The sequence below is a fragment of the Takifugu flavidus genome, chromosome 20, assembly GCF_003711565.1.
Source record: "Takifugu flavidus isolate HTHZ2018 chromosome 20, ASM371156v2, whole genome shotgun sequence".
Classification (NCBI taxonomy): domain Eukaryota; kingdom Metazoa; phylum Chordata; class Actinopteri; order Tetraodontiformes; family Tetraodontidae; genus Takifugu; species Takifugu flavidus.
The window spans coordinates 12,104,401-12,129,632 of record NC_079539.1 but is presented as its reverse complement, the minus strand read 5'-3'; the positions used below and the strand labels follow the sequence as shown (position 1 = coordinate 12,129,632).

Genomic DNA, 25,232 nt, shown 5'->3' with positions numbered 1-25,232 from the left:
ATAAGATTTTGATGATTATACTGTACAAGCTGCAGCTAAAGCATAAAATGGCGTACACTATAAGGTTCAAAAGCCTAATTATGGTCGGGGTACTTCTTTCCTGGACTTCCAAGTGTCAGATAGACATATTGCTGACATTAAATACCTTAACTTTGAGACTATAATGCTCTTCTAGCATTATAGCCTCAACACACAATGGGTGAAAATGTGCTGAAATTTCTCATTTTAAATGCGGGAACCACAAAAATAGACACTTCCACCATTATGAGGTTAAGCCATGAACCAGCTCTACTGTATCTTGCAACAAACACTGAAATATTATTATTATAACAGATTATTGAGGTTGCACTCACACAAGACCCAAATGCCCCCCTCAAAACCCTTCCCAGCCTCACACTTGTTTGCGCTCAAATGAGTCCAGACACAACCATAGATGAGCACTATAGATGTTTACAGGTAAGCATGTATTGACACATGCAGGTTTTGTCATCATGAATTGCCTATTTTTAAAAATGATAAGCACTGTGCCAGATCCAGACCAATGGAGCTCCACATCATCCTAAACATGAACAGCCAACATGAAACCCTCTGCTGCCTTTGTTGTTAAATGACTATAAGCAGATCATTATTTTTGCATCATATGCAGCAACGTACACATGCAGAAGATTCTTCTAATTGTCCAATGACATTGAAATGCCAAACAGAGGTCAAACTTGCTCAGCCCTGTGTACAGAATACCCTCTATCAGTGCACCTTGAGCCACCTTGGATCATTGGTGCCACAGCATCGTTAACTCCCACTCCATACACCTCCACACAGCATTTCTGTGCTGCAGAAATCATGTAGCTTCAACTGTATATCCCAGCAGGTTTGTTATTCCACATTTTCCCAAAACTTTAGTTCATCCTTTCCAAACCGCTGTAAGCTCATGGTGTCACTTTACTTTTTCCTCTTTGCCTCTGCCTCCTCCTCTTCTTGCTGCTCCTGCTCCTCTGCTGTCTCCACTTTGCTATCATGCTTCTCCTCTTCTTTTTCTTGACCTTCATGTTCTTCTCCTTGTGGAAGATCTTTCTTGCTTTCCCCATCTTCACAACCACCAGCCTCATCCTCTGGATCTTTGGACTCATCACTTGTGCCCTGAAAAGAAAAGCGACATTAATTTTATTCCCTCAAGAAAGATGTTGGCAAGGCCAAATAATGTTATTAATGCATGAGTGATTTTATCCCTAATTGTATCACACAGTTTTGTTTATGTAATAGACCTTCCTGTGTAAGATGTAGATGAGTGTTCTCGGCCATCCAGGTTGAAGACAATGTGTGCATGGACACAGATGGAAACATGGATCATGAATCCTGAATTCAAAATAAACTATTCCTAGATCATAATTGCACTCTGCTCAGTCTCTGTCTTACCAGAGAAAACCTATACAAATCAAATCAATCTTTATATAGCGTCTGATACAATCAAAATTGTTTCAAGGTGCTTTCCAGAATCCCAGGGCCTAACCCCAGACAAGCAACAGTGGCAAGGAAAAACTCGAGGAGAGGAGAGGAGAGGAGAGGAGAGGAGAGGAGAGGAGAGGAGAGGAGAGAGAGGAGAGGAGAGAGAGGAGAGGAGAGAGGAGACCATGACCCAGTGGGGTGACAGAGGCCTGTCAGGTGATCATGTTTCCGGACCCTGGCAGCCTTGGCCTATAACAGCACAGCTAAGATGTGATCTAACGATTAGACGACCCCCTAAGTATGATAATTTGTCTGTCTATGATAGTAACTGGAACTACAGAATTAGTAACAATAAGCTTTGTCAAAGAGGTAGGTTTTAAGTCTGATCTTAAAAGTAGCGATGGAGTCAGCCTCCCGTACCTGGACAGGGAGCTGGTTCCATAGCATGGGGGCCTGGTAGCTAAATGCTCGGCCCCCCGTTCTACTCCTAGAAACTCTGGGAACCACAAGTCGACCAGCATTCTGAGAGCGGAGCGGTCTATTGGGCTGGTAAGGTGTCACTAGCTCCTCCAGGTAGGATGGAGCTAGGCCTCTGAGGACCTTGTAGGTCAAAAGAAGGGTTTTAAAAATTATTCTAAATTTAACAGGCAGCCAATGAAGAGACGCCATTACAGGAGTTATGTGATCGCTTTTGTCAATACCTGTCAGAACTCTGGCTGCAGCATTTTGGATCAGCTGGAGGCTTCTTAAAGAATTGTTTGGACACCCTGATAATAAAGAATTACAATAGTCCAGCCTAGAAGTAACAAAAGCATGAATTCACTTTTCAGCATCATGCCGCGTCAGTAGCTTCCTAATCTTTGTGATGTTCCTCAGGTGAAAAAAGGCACTTCTAGAGACTAATTTAATGTGTGAGTTGAAGGAGAGATTTTGATCAAAAGTTACTCCTAGATTCCTCACAGAGAGACTAGATGTTAATGAGATACCATCTAGAGTGATCATATGATCTAATCTATCCCTGAGAGGTTCAGGACCAAACACCATGACCTCAGTTTTTCCTGGGTTAAGGAGGAGGAAATTTGAAGACATCCAGGACTTTATGTCTTTAAGACAGGTCTGGAGCTTCACTAACTTCTTTGTATCCTCTGGTTTCATGGATAAATAAAGCTGAGTGTCATCAGCATAACAATGAAAATTTATGCTGCAGAATAATGTTCCCTAAGGGAAGCATGTACAAGGTGAAGAGGATTGGTCCAAGTACAGAACCTTGAGGAACTCCATGGCTCACCCTACTGTATGAGGAGGGAACACCATGGACATGAGCAAACTGGTATCTATCAGATAAATATGATCTAAACCAGTCTAGTGCTGTCCCTTTAATCCCAATTACATGTTCCAGTCTATGTAACATGATGCTGTGATCAGCTGTATCAAAAGCAGCACTGAGATCCAGCAGAACCAGCATAGAGACCAGTCCATGATCTGAAGCTATGAGAAGATCATTAGTAACTTTAAGAAGTGCCGTTTCTGTGCTGTGATGAGCTCTAAAGCCTGACTGAAACATCTCAAACAGGCTCTTCCTCTGCAGGTGCTCCAGTAACTGAGTCACCACCACCTTCTCAAGAACTTTAGAGATAAAAGGAAGGTTGGATATCGGCCTATAATTTGCTAATACGTCAGGATCCAGTGATGGTTTTTTAAGCAACGGCTTAATCACTGCCACCTTGTAGGACCGGGGTACATAACCTGTCACTAAAGAACCATTGATCTGGTCCAGGATAGAACTGCCTATCACTGGTAAAACATCCTTCAACAGGTGTGTTGGGATGGGATCTAAAAGACACGTGGTGGTCTTGGATTTCTGAATTAGCGATGACGCCTCAGAAAAATATATAGGGCTGAAGGAGTTTAAGGGCTCGTTGGAGACCCTGTATGTTCCCACAGTCAACACATCTGGTGATGGTCCAGTTGTTGGGATGGCCTGGTTAGCTTTCTCTCTGATAGCTAGAACTTTATCAGTGAAGAAGCTCATGAAGTCTTCACCACTAAGGGAAGAAGGGATAGGTGGATCTAAAACACTGTGACTCTTAGTTAATTTGGCCACAGTGCTGAAAAGAAACCTGGGGTTGCTCTTATTTTCCTCAATAAAGGAAGAAAAATAAGCTGTTCTAGCCTTGCGAAGGGCCTTTTTGTAAATTATACCAGAGGGCACACCTCCTCTGATTTACTATTTTCTTTTTCAGGGGGGCAACAGAATCAAGCGTGATTCTCAGTGAGGTTGCTGTACCTTCAGCAATAGAGTCAACCTCAGCAGGGCTAAGACTATAATGATTTATCCTTGGGGAAACACGCGGTGGTCCTGGGATTAGCACGGGGATCACTTCCTTAAACTTAGCTACAGCATTATCTGAAAGGCATCTGCTATAGTAAGACTGTGCTCTGAGCATAGAAGAATCCTTAATCAGAAATGTAAAAGTGATCAAAGAATGGTCTGACAGGAGTGGGTTCTGAGGGAACACTGACACATGTTCTACCTCAACACCATAAGTCAGAACTAGATCTAGGGTGTGGTTGAAGTTATGAGTTGGTTGGTTTATCTGCTAGAGAAAACCAACTGACTCAAGTAATGAAATGAAGCCACACAGACTCAGGCACCATGGTGTCTCCTATGGTGGCCAATATATACAGGGAAAAACCTTTTGGCCTTTCTGGACTGTGCAGTACACACTGAATCTGACTGAAGCCTCAACATTCAAGTGTACAGAAAGAGAATGCACAGACCTCTCTGTTTGACTCCCATCCTCCTCTACAACACAAGCTGGGTATTATCCAAATGTTTAGACATGAAAGATATGGGATGCTCATTTATAGACACCAATGTTAATGTTCTTGGCAAAGAAAGGTGGTTTGAAAAGAAGAATAAAATAAGTCATCTTTAATTAACTGGAAACCCATCAGTGAACAGGAGGAGGCTTAAGACAGCAGTTGCTGTCCTGGGAACCCTCCCCAGAAAAATTCACCATTGTTTACATCCAACATCACATGATGGCCAAGATAATGAAAATTCCCCCCAATGGAAGTGTTGGCTAAACCAGTACAGCATCTAACTGTGGGATTCCCACCACTTAGTTTAGAACTGGAGAATCATCTGAGATAAGAGGTCAAACGTCTGCGTAACAATACATGTTCTAAAGCCAAGAAATTTTTATGGAAGGAAAATCTTCCTGTCAACTACCATATATATTGTCTTTCCCAACTTATTAACTAAGCACTTTTAAAGGGATTAGTAGAGTAGCAAAAAGACCAAGAATTGTAGTTTTACTAAAAAAAATAAAAGACGTGTTTATACTTTAAGTATATGACCAAAAGGCGAATATTTAATTATGTATATTAATAGTTGAGCTGGGTTAAGGAGGCCTGGCAGTTTGGTTAACATTGTAGGAAGGTTGAGGACTATTTTTTCGAGAATTTTATATTTCTGTCAAATGTTTTAGCTAAACACGGGGAAGTTGCTAAGTTTCGCGGCGGTACCTGCTTCAGGCGCCTCCGCCTCCTCCGGTTCGGAACGCGGCCTTTCATCCTCCGGGACAGCGCCAGCAGCTTATTGTGTCTCTGTCGCCTCTTTGCTTTCTCTTTCCTCTTCTCCTCCGCATGGTCCGAATCCGACTCATCCTGTCGCTGCAGCCGGCTCCGCTTTCTCGGGTGCACCAGCGTCTTGGCCTGGCTCAATTCATCGTCGTCGTCGTCGCCCTCATCTTCTCCGGGACTGTAGGACGAGGAGCTGTCACCGTCCGCTAAGAACGAGCGCTTCCTGCGTTTTACCAAGCGACTGTCGTCGCTGGAAGTGGCGCCGGAATCGCTGTGATCACGATCCTCCTGCTCGCTGTCCTCCTCCGGTGAGCTTTCAAAGTCGGATAAGGATCCGGAGGAGGAGGAGGAGGAGAATGAGCCTTCATCGCTGTCATCCAGGATGGAGGCAGGCAAGCCTATCTGCCGCTTTTTCGACGCATCTACTTTGGTTTTCCGCATCGACGCGAACATTTTCCGCTTGTACAAACTCTCCATGGCTGAACGCAGGAGCGGAGCCCGGTGACATTCAACAGAGACAGGGAAAAGAAAACCGGGTGTAATGTAAACTAGCTAACGGTATGGCTAGTTCGAGCTAGCGTCTGTGCGTCTAAACATAAGAGTTCCGTTTTAAAGAAATAATGTGCGTCCTTATCAACTTTGCCTCACTTAATTTTGGTCTCTGTCCGTAGAAGTGTTTTATAGAGACAATGCACAATATTTATGAGCTGCAACCGAAGAGTGGAGATGGAGTCTGCAAACAGCTTTGTTATTATTGTTGCTTTGCCTTCTTCTTCTTCGTTGAAAGCGTCAAGAAAGTACTTGATTTTTGGGTCCCCCTTGTGGTGGAGAGGCAAATAGATCAAAATAAATAACTGAATGAAAACACAATGCACTCCTATTATACTAAAAATAATTAACACAAATAAAATAAATTATACACAATAGTCTGAAATTTTTACTGCCTTACAAAGCTTGCCTCAATGATAGTAGCTGTCAATTCATCACAACGGTAAGACAAGTAAAAAAGATGGGGCTTAAAGGTTTTACAACTGGAAAAAGAGTAACAGATGGTATTTTAAGGCACGTTTAATAGCAGTTTAGCTAATAAGCAGCATCTTAAACAAGAAAGTCAACACTGAAATTTAGCAGGAAATATAAATCCTGTGTAAATTTTAGGAAAATAGTCAATCAAGAATGCATTTTTTCTATGGCTTTAATTCAAATGTTTACATAATAAAACATTTGACATTCATCACTTTTTTCCACACAGGTGACTGTCACAGCAGTTTACTGGGTTAATGTCACTGTTGCATATCTTCCTTAAAAACACATACACAAGGATAAAGTGCTTAAGCTGTTTATTTAATAGTTGTTGAAATAAGAGGAAGTAAGAGGGTAGACGGCACTTTTATGACTGGTGGATGAACTTTTTAACTTGTGTACTGGCCATTAGGGTAGAATACAATATGATTAACCTGCATTCATGGTTCTACAATCACAACGTGACCCCTCCAATGTCTTCTGTCAGGAGTTCTGTGCTAATAGTGTACTCAGTTTGACCTTCCCGTCCATGGAGGCTGTCAGGCAGGTGCCACAGTCCACAGCTGAGCACCAATCAACAGTGACCACTGGTGCTTTGTGACCGCCTAATGACAGCACACCTTCCAGTGCTGGTTCCCCACTGGTAAGCTGGAAGAAGGAGGTGAAATGAAGGTTTAAAAGAAAATATTACAACACAAAATACAGATACGGCAAAATTATACATACATACATAAAAAATAGAGGAACACTTTTTAATCAGAGTATAGCAACCTATGAGTCAAACTTCTGGGATATTGAGCTGGTCAGTAAAGTAGCAGCGGGGGTTGTTAATCAGTTTCTGCTCCTTTGTTGTTCCTGAAATCAACAACAAGGGGCAACAATGAGATGGCCCCCAAAACAGGAATGGCTTTCCAGGTTGAGGCCACTGATACCTTTTTCCCTCCTGATCTCTTTTGGCTGATTTTTTTACTGACTGACTTTCTACTGCTGTAGTTATTCATTTGGCTTGGATCAACATCTCTGTTGATAGCATGGTGCGGTACCTGATCGCTACAGAGGTTGCACAAGTAGTCCATCTCCTCCAGGATGGTACATCAATACGTGCCGTTGCAAGAAGGTTTGCTGTCTCCCCAGCACAGTCTCAAGAGCATGGACGAGATTCCAGGAGACAGGTAGTTACTCCAGGAGAGCTGGACAGGGCCATAGAAGGTCCTTAAACTCTCAGTAGGATTGGTATCTGCTCCTTTGTGCAAGGAGGAACCGGATGAGCACTGCCAGAGCCCTACAAAATGACCTCCAGCAGGCCACTGGTGTGAATGTTTCTGACCAAACAATCAGAAACAGGCTCCATGAGGGTGGCCTGAGGGCCCGACGTCCTGTAGTGTGCCCTGTGCTCACTGCCCGGCACCGTAGAGCTCGATTGGCATTTGCCATAGACCACCAGAATTGGCAACTACGCCACTGGCGCCCTGTGCTCTTCACCGCTGAGAGCAGGTTCAACCTTAGCACATGTGACAGACGTGAAGGGTTCTGGAGATGCCGTGGAGAACGTTATGATGCCTGCAACATCATTCAGCATGACCGGTTTGGTGGTAGGTCAGTGATGGTCTGGGGAGGCATATCCCTGGAAGGACGCACAGACCTCTACAGGTTAGATAATGGCACCCTGACTGCTATTAGGTATTGGGGTAAAATCCTTGGACCCACTGTCAGAACCTACGCTGGTGCAGTGGGACCTGGGTTCCTCCTGGTCTACAACAATGCCCGACCTCATGTGGCTAGCCAGAGTATGCAGGCAGTTCCTGGAGGATGAAGGATTCATACCATTGACTGGCTCCCATGTTCACCTGACCTAAACCCAATAGAACACCTCTGGGACATTATGTTTAGGTCCATGCGGCGCCACCAGGTTGATCCTCAGACTGTCCAGGAGCTCAGTAATGCCCTGGTCCAGATCTGGGAGGAGATCCCCCAGGACACCATTCATCGTCTCATTAGGAGCATGCCCCGACGTTGTCAGGCATGCGCACAAGCACGTGGGGGCCACACAAACTACTGAGAATCATTTTAAGTTGTTACAATGACATTTTGGCAAAATGGACCAGTCTGCTGCATCATTTTTTCACTTTCATTTTTGGGGCGTCTTTGATTCCCCCCCCCTGATCATTTTCATTTCTATCAAATTATGTGGCATCATTTTGTTACTAATACATCACCTACTTTTTATCAGGAAAGATATTCAAGGTCACCCCCCCCCCCATTTAGATCTGATGTGTTTTCGAAGTGTTCCTCTAATTTATTTGAGCAGTAATATATACTGTATATATATATATATATACACACACACACACACACACACACACACACACACACACACATTTACATATATATATATATATTTACTCCATTGAGGAAAGAAGCAAAAAGGGAAAATTCCCTGCGTGTCACCCACTGAAAATATTTGATGATTATGTAATGTGAACTATGTGGAATGAGAGGACCAACTGTTAAGAAGGTTATGTTATACGCCAAGCAGGGACATTGTTGTTATATGTTATAGTTACATTTAACTTAGATTTCAATTCAATTAACAGAACACAACAAAGATGATTAAGAAAAAAAACACATAAGGGATACAAATAAAGTGCGAACCAAGAACAAAAGAGGTTTGACTGGACTGAGATGAGAGAGATGGTAAAGTTGACATATTTACTCGTTGAATTAGCCCCCCACTGCTGGAACACATCAGAACATGTTGCCCTTCAGAATCAAAGGCAAAGAGTCGACCTCGAGGAACCTGAACCTGAATAAAGACATATGACACAGTATTATTAAAATGGATGTAACTTTTTCAAACAAAATCTGATTCAGTTCTATAGAATTGTGAAGAATTTAAATGTGCAAGACTCACCTGTTTATAGCCACTGTATCCTGACAGGATGAAGGGTCCAGTAGCATCCTGAGCTAGAGACTGCTCTGACTGTTTCACCCCGCACCGATGAATGTTCCACTGGATAAACTGTGAGGGGGTAAAAATACTTCATCTCAACTCTATTACGATTGTTTAATTCTTCAAAAAAAGATGGTGTGTTTACTGCCAGACACCCACCTTGCCATCTTCTCCGATACTGAAGACGGTGTTTTCATCATAGCTGAACTCCACACTGTAAACTTCCCCATCATGAGCTTTCCAACTCATAGCACTCTCATACTGTTGCATGTCTGCCGGACATGTTTACCATTTTCACTTATTAATCGTTTCATATTTTAGGGAGACAATCAGATATATAATGGATAAAAAAAACAAAACATGAATCAATCTGCCCATTAAACTCATACCAAACAGTCGGATGATCCCATCAGCTGCTCCAGTTACCAATAAGTTTCCATTGTGGTTGAAAGCTGTGCAGTTAATTGCTACTGGTTCAGGCTCTAAAGAAAACTGAAGCTGACAAACAGACAAGGAAATGAGTGTGCTGCTGACATGAGGAAAGCTTCACCTCAATTCAGTATTATGTATATAGCAGCTCTTTAAATCAAGATTGTGTCTAGGACATTGCAGAACCTGACCCACCCCCCAAAAAACAACAGTGGCAAAGATAAAAAAAAAAAAAAGCTATATCAGACAGGTGCAAATATAAGGGCAAGGCAAGTTTCTGAACTTCAGAGGATGCAAAGGTGTAGTTCAGGACTCTGTTAAAGAGGAATTCCTCACATCACTGCTTTGAAAACAATAAGCAGCAGCCTTGTTATGACATGTTATCAATGCTACACTGTACTGCAGATGTGTATGTGTTTTTTCAAGTGATTTACTCATACCCATAGAGTACAGTGACAGAAAAACATCTAATGGCACATGTGGTGTGGTATATCCAATCAAACACTTTGTGCTTAAGGGTCATAATCCTCAAATTATAGAAACGAGCAAACCTCCTCTTATTTCTAAGGTGTTGGATGGAGTGGTGCAAAGCAGGAGTCTGGGTTTGGCCGTTGCCAGGAAGACGGCACTTGACTGACTGCTTTGTGCCAAATGTAAAGTTAGGTGACGGGAGATTATGGTGTGGAATTGTTCAGAAGTTGGGCTCAGCCCCTAAATTCCTGAGTAAAGAAATCTTCCGGCGTCTTGGACAATTCCATGCTCCCAACTTTGTGTGAACAGTTTGGGGACGGCCCTGTACTGTCCTACAGTACTGCACACCAGGAGGGAGTTTGGTGTGGAAGCAACTGGCCTTCACAGAGCTTTAATATCCCAACAGAATACCTTTGGTATGAATTAGAGTTGAGACTATGAGCCAGACCTTCTCGTCCAAAATCAGCATTTAAACAACAGATGCAATTCTGGAAAAATGGTCAAAAATTCCCCAAAACAAACTCCTAAACACACAGAAGAACTGAAGCTGTTATAGCTGTGGAGGGTGGATTAAGAATGGGTTGTCACTCAAGTTCAGAAGAAGCCAGACCAAAAAACCCTTTTGGCACTAGAGTATATGTTAATGTTGCTGTCTGAGACAAATATTTTAATGTCCTTTTAGTTGTTTTTTTGTGTGTATGATGCACCTGGTGACAGAAAATGATTGTAGAATAAAGAGAATATTTTAAATAAACCCACTCTTTTCATGATGTTGGGATTCACTGAGTGATGAGTTCCAGGTTCCTGCAGGGTTCCTACCTGCTATATTACAACAACTAATCACTACATGACAGGCTAACTACCGTACCTGTTGTTTAACAGTCTTGGTGTCCCATAAGAGCAGCTGTCCAGACGCTGGGATGCAGATTTGTGGAACAGAATCACAGCTTCCAGATCGACTGAGAGCTGCAGCTGAACAGACAAATGAAGAACCGCTGGGGCTGCATGCTAGAGACAGGATGCTGTATAGAAATACAACAGATGTGACTTTATCAAGTTTTTATCAAGACAATTCCATGAATGTATCAAATAAGTTTGACATGAATTTAAATACATTTGCTTTTTGTTTTTAATGGTTCCTATTTCTTTCATCTGAATGTTCCAGTTATCAAAATGATATTGTGCAAGAATGTTACAGATTATTAGAGTTATTAAAGATCTTTCACTTGTACTCATGACATTATTAAGCAAACAACCAGTTTGTTTTAATGTTGTTGTTTTTTTTAAATCAGTTTTTTAATCATTTTTTCCTGCATAAAAGCAAAGCATATAAGGTCATTCCAGCAAAATTGATTTACCGTGGGTGCGTCTCATCAATGTTCATCTCATAGAGGTTTTTCTTGGCTTCTGTATCGTACAATCGCACTGTACCAACACCACTACCGAGAAGCAACTGGAAACACATAGTCACCGTAAATAAATAAATAAATAGATCCTGTCTTATAGACCTTATATTTATACAGTAACAGTGCTGTTATAAAGGAGACTTGATTTTATTCGGTTGCACTTGGCTACTTCTCAGACATTGGTGCTGTTGCACAGCATAAAGGTGCACTGTGCAATTTTACATGGTGATTTTATTTCCCATCTAAAATTGTTGGCACCTCGTCTCGAACCATTGGGCCCCTGCCTTGTGAATACACTGTGGTCTCTGGTTGGGGGAGGGTTGTGTGTGTGTGTGTGAGGGTTAACAGATACACATATAAATTTACACACTGAACAGCTGGAGCCAGCTTGGTGCCATTAACAAAGCACAGAACAAATTTCAATTTCGACACATTAATGATCGGTCCAGAAACAACTGGAAGATTTTGTACTAATGTAAACGTCAATGGGAGGTATGTCATGCAGGATTACATGGTGCACCTTTAGCACCTTTAACACTGTAGGCTGAACGTTATAATGAAATGCAAAAATGGGAAAAACGGATTTTTGTCGCAATGCCGCAACTCAATGAATTTAGGCATTTAGGATCAAGACAACTTGCTGAAGTTCAAACTAGCATCAGAATGGATAAGAAAGGGGATTCAAGGGACATTGATGGTGGCTGTTTGTTGGTGTCAGACAGGCTGGTCTGAGTATTTCAGAAGTTGCAGATTTATTGGGATTTTGATGTACAACCATATCTTGGCTTTACAGAGAATGACCAAAAAGAGAGGAAATATCCAGTGAGTGGCAAATGTTGTGTGCCTTGTTGATGTGAGAGGTCAGAGGAGACTGGGAAGACTGGATGATAGAAAGGCAACATTAACTTAAATATCCATTGGTTTCAACAAAGGAATGTAGAACATCGTCTCTGAAGGCAGACAACATGGAACCTTGAAGGAGCTGGGCTACAGCAGCAGGACACCACACCGGTGCTCCTCCTGTCACCTAAGAACAGGAAGGTGAGGCTACCTCAGAAAGACTCACTAAAACTGGACAATAGAACAACAGAAAAACATTTCCTGGTCCGATAAGTCAATTTCAGATGCAACCTTCAGATGGTTGTTTCAGAATTTGGTGTAAATAACATAGAAGCCTGGATCCATCCTGCCTGGTATCAAGGGTTCAGGCTGGTGCTGCTGGTGTAATGGTGGGGGATATTTCTTGGCACTCTTTGGGCCCCTCAGTACCTTGTTCAAATGCTGCAGCCTCCCTGAGTGTTGCTGCTGACCATCTCCATCCCTTTATGACCACAGTGGACCATCTTCTGATGGCTAGTTCCAGCAGGATGATGCACCCTGTCACACAGCTCAGATCATCTCGAATTGGTTTCTGGACCAGGACAATGGGATGACTGTACTCCAGTGGCCTCTAAAGTCACCAGATCTCAGTCTAGTAGATCACCTTGGGGATGTGGTCATCAGATTCACATAACAGATCTGCAGCAACTGCTTAATTGCCCTCATGTCACATGGACCAAAATCTCCAACGCATTCTTGAGTGTATGTCATGAAGAATTCAGGTAGTTCTGAAGGCAAAAAGGGCTCCAACCTTTGACTAGCAAGGTGGACCTAATAAAATGGCAGCTCTAATACTGGGCAGGAAGGTCTGAGGTCAGAATCCACTTAACACCTTGACAAGCCAATAATTCATATAATATTTAGCCTAAAGGCTCAAATCATTCCACAATACAAGTTTATGATTGTATGTCATTTTTACCAGTCTGTCTGGCTTGGTGGCCCACTCAAGAGACAGCAGAGGAGACTTAGACATGATGGTGGCTTTGGTCTGCATTATAGGGTTGAATGACCACACCTGTGAGGAGAAATGAATTAAGGCTGTATTTATTGGGTACATTCTGTTCAGAACAAGAAAAAAGGGAAGCTGTTTTATTATAGTCCATTGTGTATAACTTAAAAATGAAATAATTTACCTTGATCACCCCGTCGACATCCAAACTAGCAACCCGACGACCAGAACCATCAACCCTGAAGAAAAGAGGAGAATGGATGAGATGTTGGCCTAATGTCAGATCATCTTTATTAAATGTGACAGAAGAGAGCGAACCTGCAGTGCATGATTGATGAGTGATGTTCTCCGTACTCCTCCTGGCTCAGTTTGATGAAAGGCTGTTCCATGGAGACACCCCCTTCCCAGTTCCTGCTGCTTAAGTATGAGCTGGGGGGTTCACCAGATGTCTCCCCAAGCTCTGTCTCCCCTTTCTTCTCTGCATTCTGAAGATATTATTGCAAAGAGAGGACTTAATGGCCAGTTTCTTTGAAAAAGGAAAAGGCCTTATTCATCATATTGGTTGCGCTCACACACCTATAATATTCTTCCATTAACAAGATTATTATTTATAAATGTCTTTAAATACTCCATCAATAAAAGTGACTCACCAAGAATCAGTTCTTAGATGTGGAAGCACTTTTAATAATGTGAAACTGATATCAACAAGATGACGTTTTTAAACTTAAACTTTCAGGCACCTGTGATGGTGGTTTGGAGAAGAGCTCCTTCCTTTCTTTCTCATGGTCCTGGAGTCTTTTCTGCCTCAAAGGTGCAGTTTGGATTGTCATCTGTTGTGCCTGGGAGGTTGCAGGTTCGCCAGCTGATATCTGGCAAACTGACTTCACCTCTTTGAGCTGTGCTGGTTCTCTTGACTACAAAGGACCAAATGATATACAAAGAGAGCAGGAAAGAAATTCGGTAGGTTCTCACAATATTGAGGATGAACTCAACAATCCACCGGCATATACCCCATAATATAGGGTGCAGGCAATGTTCAATTCAGCTCCTGATTGTTCACAATGTATGTCAACCTTCCCAATAACTATGGACCAAATGAAGTGGCTCTCACTGGGTTCGTTGTTGGCTCTTTTCTGCCTACAACTGCCTGGCTTGGAGATGAGCCGCAGTTCATCTGCTGTGTTTTTCCAGGAGTGCGCCGGCCTTGTGTTAGGAATGTAGAAAAGAAGTTTCTAGAAGGAGTTGTGGTGATAGTAACTGCACGCTGACTTGTCACCAAGTCCCTAAGAAACAAAAAGGGGGTAAATAAAAAGGAAAGAAGTCTCATTACCACCGGGGCACCAAGGGAAAAACTAACAATTCAAACTTCTGACTGAGAAGAAATGGAAAAAATGTGCATCAGTTGAAACTAAATCATTAAAGATTAAAGAAAAAAAGAAAAATCCCACATTTCAAACACAGGGACTTTTAACTTAATGAAATAAGTTGGAATACAAATATGACATAAGATTCTTCAAATTTTCAGAATATTCCATCAAGAAAACGATCCAATTAGGACATTTGGTAAGATGCTAGTTTTTAATATGAAGCACAAGATTGTAGAATTTTATATTAATTTACTTATTGCTACTGTGCTAAATAAAGTTAGCTATCAAAATGGACTAAACTATCTTATATGCCAGTTCTGCCTTCTTCATCAGCCCTTGTAATGAACATAAATAAAACATTTGCTGGGAGTTTTCAACCTCGGCGTATCTTAAAATTTAAAACAACTCACACAAAAAATGACAAATTATTAGCATGAGAAAATATCCAAAAAGAAAATACATTTGGAAAGAAAAGTTTGCAATTTATTTTTATCCCTACTTCAAGCAGACACTGGGTGGCCATCACAGGAAATGGATCTATATTTCTGGCAACTTAGTGTGATTCATGAGTTGAGCTCACTTACATGAATAACGGTGCAAATCCTCTGTAAAAATCAGTGATGCCACAACAAAACCACGCACTATTGGCTTTGTTTGTAATATAACCACTGTCTGTAACCACTGACCTGGTAGACGGATTCTGTTACTCTTAGGAGACATTGTTCAGCCTACCTTGAATTTATAATGGTTAAATGTAGACCGTTTTATCTGCCTCGGGAATTTACATCCATCATAATAACTGCAGCTTACATTCCCCTGGATGCTAATGCCACACTCGCAATGAAGGAGCTTCATGTGGCCATTAGCCAACAAACCACCCACCCGGAGGCTGAATTTATCGTTGCAGGTGATTTCAACCACACAAACTTAAAAACAGTGCTTCCCAAATTCCACTAACAGGTTTCCTGCAGTACAAGAGGGAGCAAAACCCTGGACCATGTTTACACAAACATGGCTGATGCTTATACGGCAACACCCCTCCCACACCTAGGACAATGAGACCACCTTTCTGTGTTCCTCACCCCCAAGAACTCACCGCTCATCAACCGTGTCAGACCATCAAGGTGTGGCCAGCAGGGGCAGACTCTGTACTCCAGGATAGGTTTCAACCTACAGACTGGAGTATGTTTACTCCCCAGGCCAGCTGTGGCTCACCCATTGATATTGACAATCTCACCTCCTCTGTTCTGGACCACATCACCACCACCATAGACATCATCACAACCACGAAGCAGATCACCACGTACCATAATAAGGCATATGTGGCAAGGCATCCAGGCTGAATGAGCTTAATAACTGCCTCCAGGACCCCACTGTCAACAGACCACCAACCCCTCACACTCTCCTCCAATGCTGTCTATACATCCCTGAGCCGGATCAAACCACTCAAGGCTGCTGGTCATGACGGCATCCCTGGATGTGTGCTCAAAGCATGTGCAGAACAGCTCTCCGGGATTTTTACAGACATCTTCAACCTGTCCCTTGCCCATGCGGTGGTTCCGACATGCTTCAAGGCCACAGTCATTGTTCCAGTACCAAAACATTCCAAGTCGACGTGCCTTAACGACTACCACCTGGTAGCACTTACCTCCATCATTATGAAGTCCTGGCACACCTGAAGGACTGCCTCCTACCCACACTCGACCCACACCAGTTTACCTACTGCAGCAACAGGAGCATAGATGATGCAGTCTCCATAGCACTGCACTCTGTATGTATTTCTATGCTCTATGCCTCTCCTCTCCTATCTTCTCCGGACCGGTGTTCTTTCCATTAATTTCTGTGCCCTTTTCCCACTGAAACATACATTGCTCACTGCAGCCAGAATTCTACGTTAACCTCATCAGTCCTTGACTGAGACTTGTTCTAAAATGCATCAGGCAAATCACGGTGTTGTTTTAGGGAATTCTAAGATTTGGGGAGTTTGTGATGAGGATGTAGAGTAAGTGAGCATCCTCACCACAAAGGCGTCACTTTAGAATACCACAAATACTGAGTCAGCGAAATCTTCCTGGGGTCCTTTGTCAAACAGGGTTATGACTTGTCTTTCTAGCAATCTTAATGATATGATCATTTCTTGGCCTTCCAAATCTTAAGTTGATTTACATTTATGTCTTAATCACACTCTGAACTGAGGACCCAGGTCTTCTGGGTATTTATAAATCTTTGACATTTGCATCACCTGACCTTTCCAACAATCCATGAGCCTTACAGACTGATGAATGTCTGATCTAGCTGAAATCTCCTTTGGGTTTTCCATTCTTTTGAAGTGTGCTGCTTTCTCTTGTTCACTCTTTGGGAGCTGATTTTATCCTCCACTTCAGGAGCACTTCACAATAACAGACACTTTAAGCAGGAGTGCCACAACTCTTGCATGCCCCTGTACAATGTATGCTTATCCAGAGAATCCCTGTTGTGAGGACATTTACATTCAGCCAAATATAGCATCTGTCAGTAGTGGTATATTTTTCTAAGGTTCTGTAAGTGATACCTAACCAGCAAAATGTTCTATATCAGGAGATATGAAGATGCTTTTGGGAATAGTTGGGACATCAGGACATTTCCTACTGAAGAAACCTACAAATACATCACTGCAACAGAGTTGTATTCCGTCAGATGTACACGCAAATGTTCCTTATGAGCCTGGGAAGCAAAATATAACCACGACAAATAAACACTAATCTCACAGCAGTTGATATATGTTCACCCTCGGGAGAAGAAATGACATTTATTATTGATTTATTAAAAAGACTCCATTGGATGTCCGTAATTTTACATAGATCACTGGGATCCACTTAAATTAGAAATGTTGTGTTTGAATAATCGAATTAAATTGGATGCCAGTATAAAAACCATATTGCTTTTGTGAAACATGTTGGGAATGACTACAAACTATAAAGTATTGTAAACTGCAACAGGCTGCATATGAAATAGGGTAATGACAAGAGAAACACTCAAATACAAAAATATTAAAAGAAAATATCCAATATAAATACTTTATACTTAATGGACTGTTTATATAGTGAGACTAGATGGAGATGAGAAACAGAGTGTTTAGGATGGAAGGCTGCATCCAAAAAGAAGCTCTGTAGAAACTTAGAAACTTTCAAAAAGTTCAGGTTAGAATAAAATAATAAACTGTTTATAGAATACGGAAGAGTTAAAGTGCTAAAAGGGAAAAAAGTTAAATTTAGCGCAACAAATCATTCAAAAATGTGATGAACACAGTTAAACTGTCTAATCTCACTTTCTCACAGTCTGTTTCAATACTGAAAATGATCAATTACAAATCAATCAAAATATGAATCAGCAAATACTTAATATGACTAAACACATTTCAGTCCATCACAGTAAAGGGTTTGTTCAGATTGGCACAGGACTCAACGTCACTCTAACTCTCTAGACACAATTCAGTCAGAAATGAGGGGAATCACCACATTCCCGGAGGAAAAAAGCAGTAAACAGATAAAGAGCTAAACAATATTCATAATTAAACTAATTTCACTGTCAAACAAAATAAATAAGTTACAACAATTCAAAATTAAATTTGATTGGCAAACTTTAAATAATATATTAGCCAGCTGCCTGAGCTCAAATATGATTTATTTTATAAAATCCTATTTTACAGCTAAATCCATGTATTTTATGAATCAGGATAGAAAATATGTATGGTAAGCTTTAAATTAAATCAAGATGGTCCTATACTTTCTATATCGCCCATCAGTTCTGTCCTTTTGTTTGTTGGGTTTCAAATATTTCATCTTTAACTCCATCTAGCATCATAACATGGTAATGTATACTGGAAATGACAAACTTTTTAAAAAATGACAGCAATTTTAGTTGCAGTCAGTGATAGACATTGATGTTAGGATCTCACAGTTCAGTGTCTCCAAGGCGATCCATGTTCTGAATGTAGAGCGGCAGCTTGTGGTGCACCACCTCGTCCCCGTCCTTCGGATCTCGACTCTCCGTCTGTAGAGCAAAGAGCTGGAAGGAGAACAGGTGACAAAGAGGAATTATTACAACACGTTCAACTGATAGAGACATCGCTAATAATTTTACTGTGGAAACGTGAATATGAAATATTAGTCAGCAGAGAAAGGAGCTCTGTCCCACCAGCTGGCAGAGCTGCTCATTCTCTTCTCCCAGACTCATCATCTTCTGGACTTCACCATCAAAACTCAGCAGGACAGGCTGAGGTGAAATCAGTTAAGGAACCCACATGGCCTCATGGGAAATGCTCCCCACACACTTCACAAGGGAGTATGTTACAGAAGCTGGTCACTGGGGTTTTCACCACTCGTTTCAAGTGTGCACGTGCAGTCCAAACACACGACCTACAATCTCCCACATACGCCCATGAACCAAGAACATTTTCCATAACCAACAGCAGGTGGCAAAAGCTAACTAAGTTATTAGTTCCTGACTGAGTCTACTGTAGTATTTAAACTTTATCAAACGTTGGAGCACAACTGTCAAACTGTAAAGCATTTACATCGTGGCCTTCCTTTAAGGATATGCATACACTGGAAGAGGACAGACAGGAAGTTGTGCAGTGAAACCAGGAAGGTGTCGGCCCACTGCCGGGAGAAGTATGGTGAGAAAGCAGGGTTCTGCTCAGGAGAGGGAATAAATGGCAGGATGAACCAATCACGCCAATCAGCTTGACCCTGCAGCTCCAGTGCCTGCTTCTGGAAAAACTCCTGCGTCTTCTCCAGGTTACCTTTCTGGAAAAACAAAATAATACAATCAGAATCTCTAAGGGTTGTAGTGTTTCAGGACCACATATTCTTTTGATGAGGTTACCTGGATTGTGTTGACGACATAGTATCTGTACAAGCTGGTTCTCAGCTTGTTGACTGTGGTCCTGTAAATGTCCTCCAGCCTGGAGAACAGCCGTTTGTCCAGGTAGAGCCAGTAATCCTTCAGGCCAAATAGGTCAAAGCTCTGGACAAACTGCTGCAACTGATCAATGATCTTGTCTACCTGCAGACAGAAAAAACTATTCCATCATCCTGTGCATCAATCTCTTTCTGGGGTCAAGACAAATTATTGAAAAGGCTCACATGATGTTGAGATCTTGACAGCAATTACCGTATTTTCACGACTATAAGGCGCACCTCAAACACTGAGATTTTCTCAAAAATTGACGGTGCGCCTTATAATATGGAGCACCTTGTGTGTGGACTGAATTCCAAAAGCTGCTGTGCGCCTTTGGTGGGTGCACTACGGTAAACGCTCCACCAATCGATTAGCGGCACACCTACGCGTAAGGATCCCCTAAAATGGCGCTGGTCAAGCGAGACGCGTATGAATGAGGCTTACTTTAAACTGCAGGCCATCGAATATGCGGCTGAAAATGGCAATCGAGCAATCTTAGTGTTTTCGCTTTATGAGGAGGCGGCATCTCTCCATACGCGCGAGGACAACTGTTGCGCAGCGGCTGCCAGCGGATTACCAGGAGAGGGTGGCCATTTTCCGCACCTACTGCCTCGACAAGATAACCGCGCCCAGCCACATCACCAACATGGATGAGAGCCCTCTGACTTTTAACATCCCTTTGACCCACAAAGTGGAGAAAAAGGGACCAGCACGGTGGCGATACGCACAACGGGGCACGAGAAGTCGTCGTTCACCATGGTTCTCGGCTGCCACGGAAACGGACAGAGCGCTGGATGACGGAAGGCGAACACAAGACTGAGGCAGCGGTGGGCAAGTTATGCCACCATATGCGGGTGGATTGCAGATGCATGGGCTATGATACCATCTTCATGTATTGTAAGAGCTTTCACAAAATCAACGCTGAACCGGAACCGGTCGGTGAGTCCGATTCAGATGATTAAGAAGAGGAATTCGGGATGTTGGACACTGAAATAGCGCAGCTGTTTAATTCAGATACAGAAGATGAAAACTTTGATGGTTTTGTGGCGGAAGAATTAATATTTTGTTCAATAAATGTGTCGAAACTCACTGTTTTACTTCTGTTGTCATTTTTTACTGTATGTTTTAGCATGCGCCTAATAATACGGTGCGCCTTGTGTATGTTTTAAATACAGAAATAGCACCCATAACTGAGACTGCGCCTTTTAATACAGTGTGCCTTATGGTCGTGAAAATACGGTAGCCTGCTTTTATTTTGTATAACACTAATAATTAGAATAAAAGTCATAAATAGGAGGGTGAAATGTTGCGAAAGGAGAATGGAGACAAAGGAGGATGAGAAGAACAAGGAGAAGAGGAACAGGATAAAGAAGTGAAAGCGGACCGAATAGAACATGTGAATTTTGAGACAAACTTACCCTGAAGCCTTTCTCTTTGTCTGCTTTGATCTCACTGTCCAGATGTCTCAGAGTGTTTGTAAAACCACGGTAAATAAGATATTCTCTCACATGTTCGTCCGTTCTCTCCACAGCTGATCCCATGGTGACCTATGACCCTGCAATATAAAATGGAACTCTAAACAATGCAGAGACAGGACTTTTCAAACCTGTCTGAACTTACAGCAACAGGTTTTTTTCCCCCAATGTTTGACCTCTCATCAGTTCTTTTAACAACAGTTTGCTATTGTATCAAAACAGAGAAAAGCCACTCAGACCTGAAGGTTGTGTCATTTGTGGTGACTCTGGTTACCTTTTCTATTACAATGTTGTGACTATTTTAATAATATATCAATAATCAACAACAATGTCACAGCAACTCCATTTTGTACTGTGAACAGTTAGCACATTTATAATCAGAAGCAATCTCTGCAAAATACAAGACATTTATCTGTATGGTGAGAGATTTAATTAATATGACAACTATCTCACTGACTGTGTGGAGACAGGGGACCTTAGCTGGCAGGTAAATAAAAATAAAACCCTGGTTTACAAAAGCAAAATTAAAACATTTAAGCAAAAGAAGAACCATTAATGACAAATGTAATCAATGCACAATGCAGATTTGTGCATCAACCAACAGGCACATCAGGAGCACAACAGCATTGTCCAAGATTCATGTCAATAATGTGCATAAACCATAAAATATGGTTCCCAGTGAATTCAAAGAATGGACAGTATAGTTCAAACTCATACCTTGAACTGTTGCTGTCGCTTTATCTAACCATTGAGTTCAAACAAAAAGAAACTGCTTTTTGATATAAGAATCTAAAGATAAATTTGTGCATGTCCAATTTCAAATGATGAATCAAATCACAATAAAATTTGTATCAGTGTTGATTCACAATCTGTATAGTATATGTACAAACATATATAGTGTGTGTTTTTCTTCAAAAGAGCAATTGACATTCAACCCCTAAAGTGTAGTAAATTGTTTTAACAAAAGAGAAAACGGAAATAGTAGAAATGACTCATAAGACAATGGTTTCTGCGCACATTTGATCCGTTCTCGGGACTGAACTCAAAGGTGTGACCTTCTAAGGTCTTTGATGTTGCGCTTAACATTAACATTTGGCCAAAGATGCGCCAATAACATTAATGTGGATCTTCCGCGTTTACGTACCGGGACGGACAACCAAGAGGATCCTTTTTAACTGCAGTTCCTCGAGCAGAAATGGGTTTTCGACGTCAAACAAATGTGTTCAACAAAGCAACGTGAAAGGAAAGTATTCCTGAAGCTGATGAGAGGAGCCGATGGTCTCCTCGCACATGCTTTAGAGAACACACGGAGGCTCAAGTTTGCTCTGCGCTGCCGACGACATGAAGCGACCCTACTTCCGGTCTGCTCCAGGTGACAGTCACGTGATAATTACTCTGCGGCCGCCCCCTGGCGGCCAACATAGGATATCAATAACAATAATTAAATCCAGCTCATCAAAACATAAATGAAATATTTGGAAATACACAATTTTAATCAGCTTAACAAAAAATTACAACACAAATAAAACCATCGTTTAGCAATTTGGTTCAGCAAAAAACAGGTTTTAATACTAACTTGAAATGTTAGCGTTTACTTTCTACCCAGGAAATGACACATTGTTAGAAAAAAAAAAAATCAATTCCAGATGACTTGCTGATTTTCCCTTCTTTCATCTGAGGTGCTTCAGCTCTTCGCGCCACCTGCATAAGAAAATCAAGTTCCCGTCGACATTACTTCATATGGTAAAGTGTAGGAGAACTAAAAACTAAAAGAAAATGTTTTATGTTGAAATCATTTCATCACAGAATGCAAAATGGGCAGATTTTACAATTCATTAAAAACAACAACCAAAAAAAATAAATCCCAAAACAGAACAATCAAAATGTTTTCTGCAAATTAAACCAGATTCTGGTTCTACACCTCCCTGGGGATCTTTGAGGGGATTTTACTTTTTTGTACGATTTTATCTCGCTCTCTCTCAGTGTGAGTGAGTGAGAGACACCCCCCCCCACACACACACACACGCACCCCAGCTCAACCCACAAGTATTTTGATTTTTTTTTTAACCTGTATGTCATCGATCACTGTTGTTAGTAGCAGTTAGTGTGATTCCCTTTGAGTTTGTACGTGTTTCTCATGATTATCCTTAGTTTGTTTTTGTTGATTTTTTTTAAATATCTGATTTTTCTATGTCTGGTTTTGAAGTAATCAGGTTTTGGATGAAGTAACAATCAGATCTTGGTGTTTGGTCCAGTGATTCTCATCATGCCTCTACCTCTGTTTGGTGTTCTTTTGCCTTTACAATGGTAGAATGGAGATGTGGAGCCAAGATCAGGACAAAAAGACAGTTAGCAGATCTGGTTTTTGTCTCTTTCAGATTTGAGGGTAATATCAAAAAAGCACAGAGAAACTGCTGCCAAACTGGGAAGAGACTGAAACAAACAGAAATAATCACCAGAACACCCAACAGTGAGCAGGCTCATAATAAACAAAGCTAACTGAAAATGACTGAATGTTGTGGAGCTCCGGCACCCTGAGCAGTGGCAGATCCAGAGCTCACAGCAACAGTAGATGTGATGACTGTACAAGCATCATGGAGGCTGTAGCACAGCTACAGATATTTCAGTCATGACTTTTGTGTTGCTTCACTAGTGCCTGTCCCGAGATATTAAAGGTTAAAAAAAATCCATCCTAGGTCATCCTAGTCTTAATCAGTGCACCTCATCATGAGCAAACTTTATTTCCCTTAATGCTGGAACTTGGTGAAAAGGAGCAGGGAACAGTGTCAGAAGAGCTTGGCTTCTGGTAATCCACTAGTTACGAGCACATTCCTTCATCCATCCATCCATCCATTCTCTGCCGCTTATCCGGGGTCGGGTCGCGGGGGCAGCAGCCTAAGGAGAGAAGCCCAGACTTCCCTCTCCCCAGCTACCTCCTCCAGCTCATCCGGAGGGACCCCCAGGCGTTCCCAGGCCAGTCGAGAGACATAGTCTCTCCAACGTGTCCTGGGTCTCCCCGGGGGTCTCTTACCGGAGGGACATGCCCTGAACACCTCACCAGGGAGGCGTCCAGGGGGCATCCTGACTAGATGCCCAAGCCACCCCATCTGGCTCCTCTCAACGCGGAGGAGCAGCGACTCTACTCCGAGCTCCTCCTGGATGGCAGAGCTTCTCACCCTATCTCTAAGGGAGAGCCCAGCCACCCTACGGAGGAAGCTCATTTCAGCCGCTTGTACCCGTGATCTTGTTCTTTCGGTCATTACCCAAAGCTCATGACCATAGGTGAGGGTAGGAACGAAGATCGACCGGTAAATCGAGAGCTTCGCCTTTCGGCTCAGCTCTCTCTTCACCACAACGGACCGGTGCAGAGTCCGCATTACTGTGGACGCCGCACCGATCCGCCTGTCGATCTCCCGCTCCATTCTTCCCTCACTCGTGAACAAGACCCCGAGGTACTTAAACTCCTCCACTTGGGGCAGGATCTCCTCCTTTACCCGGAGAAGGCACTCCACCTTTTTCCGGTCGAGAACCATGGCCTCGGATTTGGAGGTGCTGATTCTCATCCCAGCCGCTTCACAGGCGGCGGCGAACCGATCCAGTGATAGTTGGAGGTCACGGGCCGATGAAGCCAACAGGACCACATCATCCGCAAAAAGCAGAGACGCGATCCTGAGGTCACCAAACCGGATCCCCTCAACACCATGACTGCACCTAGAAATTCTGTCCATAAAAATTATGAACAGAATCGGTGACAAAGGGCAGCCCTGGTGGAGGCCAACCCTCACCGGAAACGAGTTCGACTTACTGCCAGCAATTCGGACCAAACTCTGACACCGATCGTACAGGGAGCGGACAGCCCGTATCAGCGGGCCCGACACCCCATACTCTCGGAGGACCCCCCACAGGACCCCCCGAGGGACACGGTCGAATGCTTTCTCCAAGTCCACAAAACACATGTGGACTGGTTGGGCAAACTCCCATGCACCCTCGAAGACCCTGCTGAGGGTGTAGAGCTGGTCCACTGTTCCACGCCCAGGACGAAAACCACATTGCTCCTCCTGAATCCGAGGTTCGACTATCCGGCGGACCCTCCTCTCCAGTACCCCTGAATAGACCTTACCAGGGAGTGTGATCCCCCTATAGTTGGAACACACCCTCCGGTCCCCCTTCTTGAAAAGAGGGACTACCACCCCGGTCTGCCAATCCAGCGGCACTGCCCCCGATGTCCACGCGATGTTGCAGAGTCGAGTCAACCACGACAGCCCTACAACATCCAGAGCCTTAAGGGACTCTGGGCGGATCTCATCCACC

At 42.7% G+C, this 25,232-nt stretch overlaps 2 protein-coding genes across 4 annotated transcripts in view; both read right to left on the bottom strand.

Annotated features, from left to right (window-relative positions):
* ccdc82 (coiled-coil domain containing 82) overlaps positions 1 to 5,830 on the bottom strand; it is a 6,862-nt gene extending 1,032 nt beyond the window's left edge. The window contains exons 1-2 of the mRNA XM_057019896.1: positions 4,975 to 5,830; positions 1 to 1,137 (exon numbers count right to left, since the gene is read on the bottom strand). The exon at positions 1 to 1,137 is cut by the window's left edge and continues 1,032 nt beyond it. Of these exons, the coding sequence (XP_056875876.1) occupies positions 940 to 1,137; positions 4,975 to 5,508 (732 nt within the window). The 5' untranslated portion in view covers positions 5,509 to 5,830 and the 3' untranslated portion in view covers positions 1 to 939. The remainder of the gene's footprint in view (positions 1,138 to 4,974) is intronic.
* A 378-nt stretch (positions 5,831 to 6,208) lies between these two features.
* On the bottom strand, positions 6,209 to 22,297 carry wdr91 (WD repeat domain 91). 3 transcript variants are annotated; one of them, XM_057019891.1, is made up of 18 exons: positions 22,066 to 22,297; positions 20,865 to 21,001; positions 19,372 to 19,551; positions 19,086 to 19,292; positions 18,682 to 18,765; positions 18,443 to 18,552; positions 14,250 to 14,421; positions 13,879 to 14,052; positions 13,457 to 13,623; positions 13,323 to 13,377; positions 13,109 to 13,204; positions 11,263 to 11,357; positions 10,773 to 10,926; positions 9,394 to 9,502; positions 9,164 to 9,276; positions 8,966 to 9,073; positions 8,768 to 8,857; positions 6,209 to 6,702 (listed from the first exon to the last, which is right to left on the bottom strand). In XM_057019891.1, the coding sequence occupies exons 2-18, from the start codon at positions 20,985 to 20,987 to the stop codon at positions 6,538 to 6,540; spliced, it is 2,202 nt and encodes a 733-aa protein (XP_056875871.1). In that variant the 5' UTR covers positions 20,988 to 21,001; positions 22,066 to 22,297; the 3' UTR covers positions 6,209 to 6,537. The 3 variants fall into 3 exon arrangements, 2 of the variants coding, with proteins under 2 accessions (XP_056875871.1, XP_056875872.1); XM_057019892.1 differs by lacking the exons at positions 18,682 to 18,765; positions 22,066 to 22,297 and having other exon boundaries at positions 19,091 to 19,292; XR_008947802.1 differs by lacking the exons at positions 6,209 to 6,702; positions 8,768 to 8,857 and having other exon boundaries at positions 9,164 to 9,301.
* Positions 22,298 to 25,232: the final 2,935 nt, after the last annotated feature.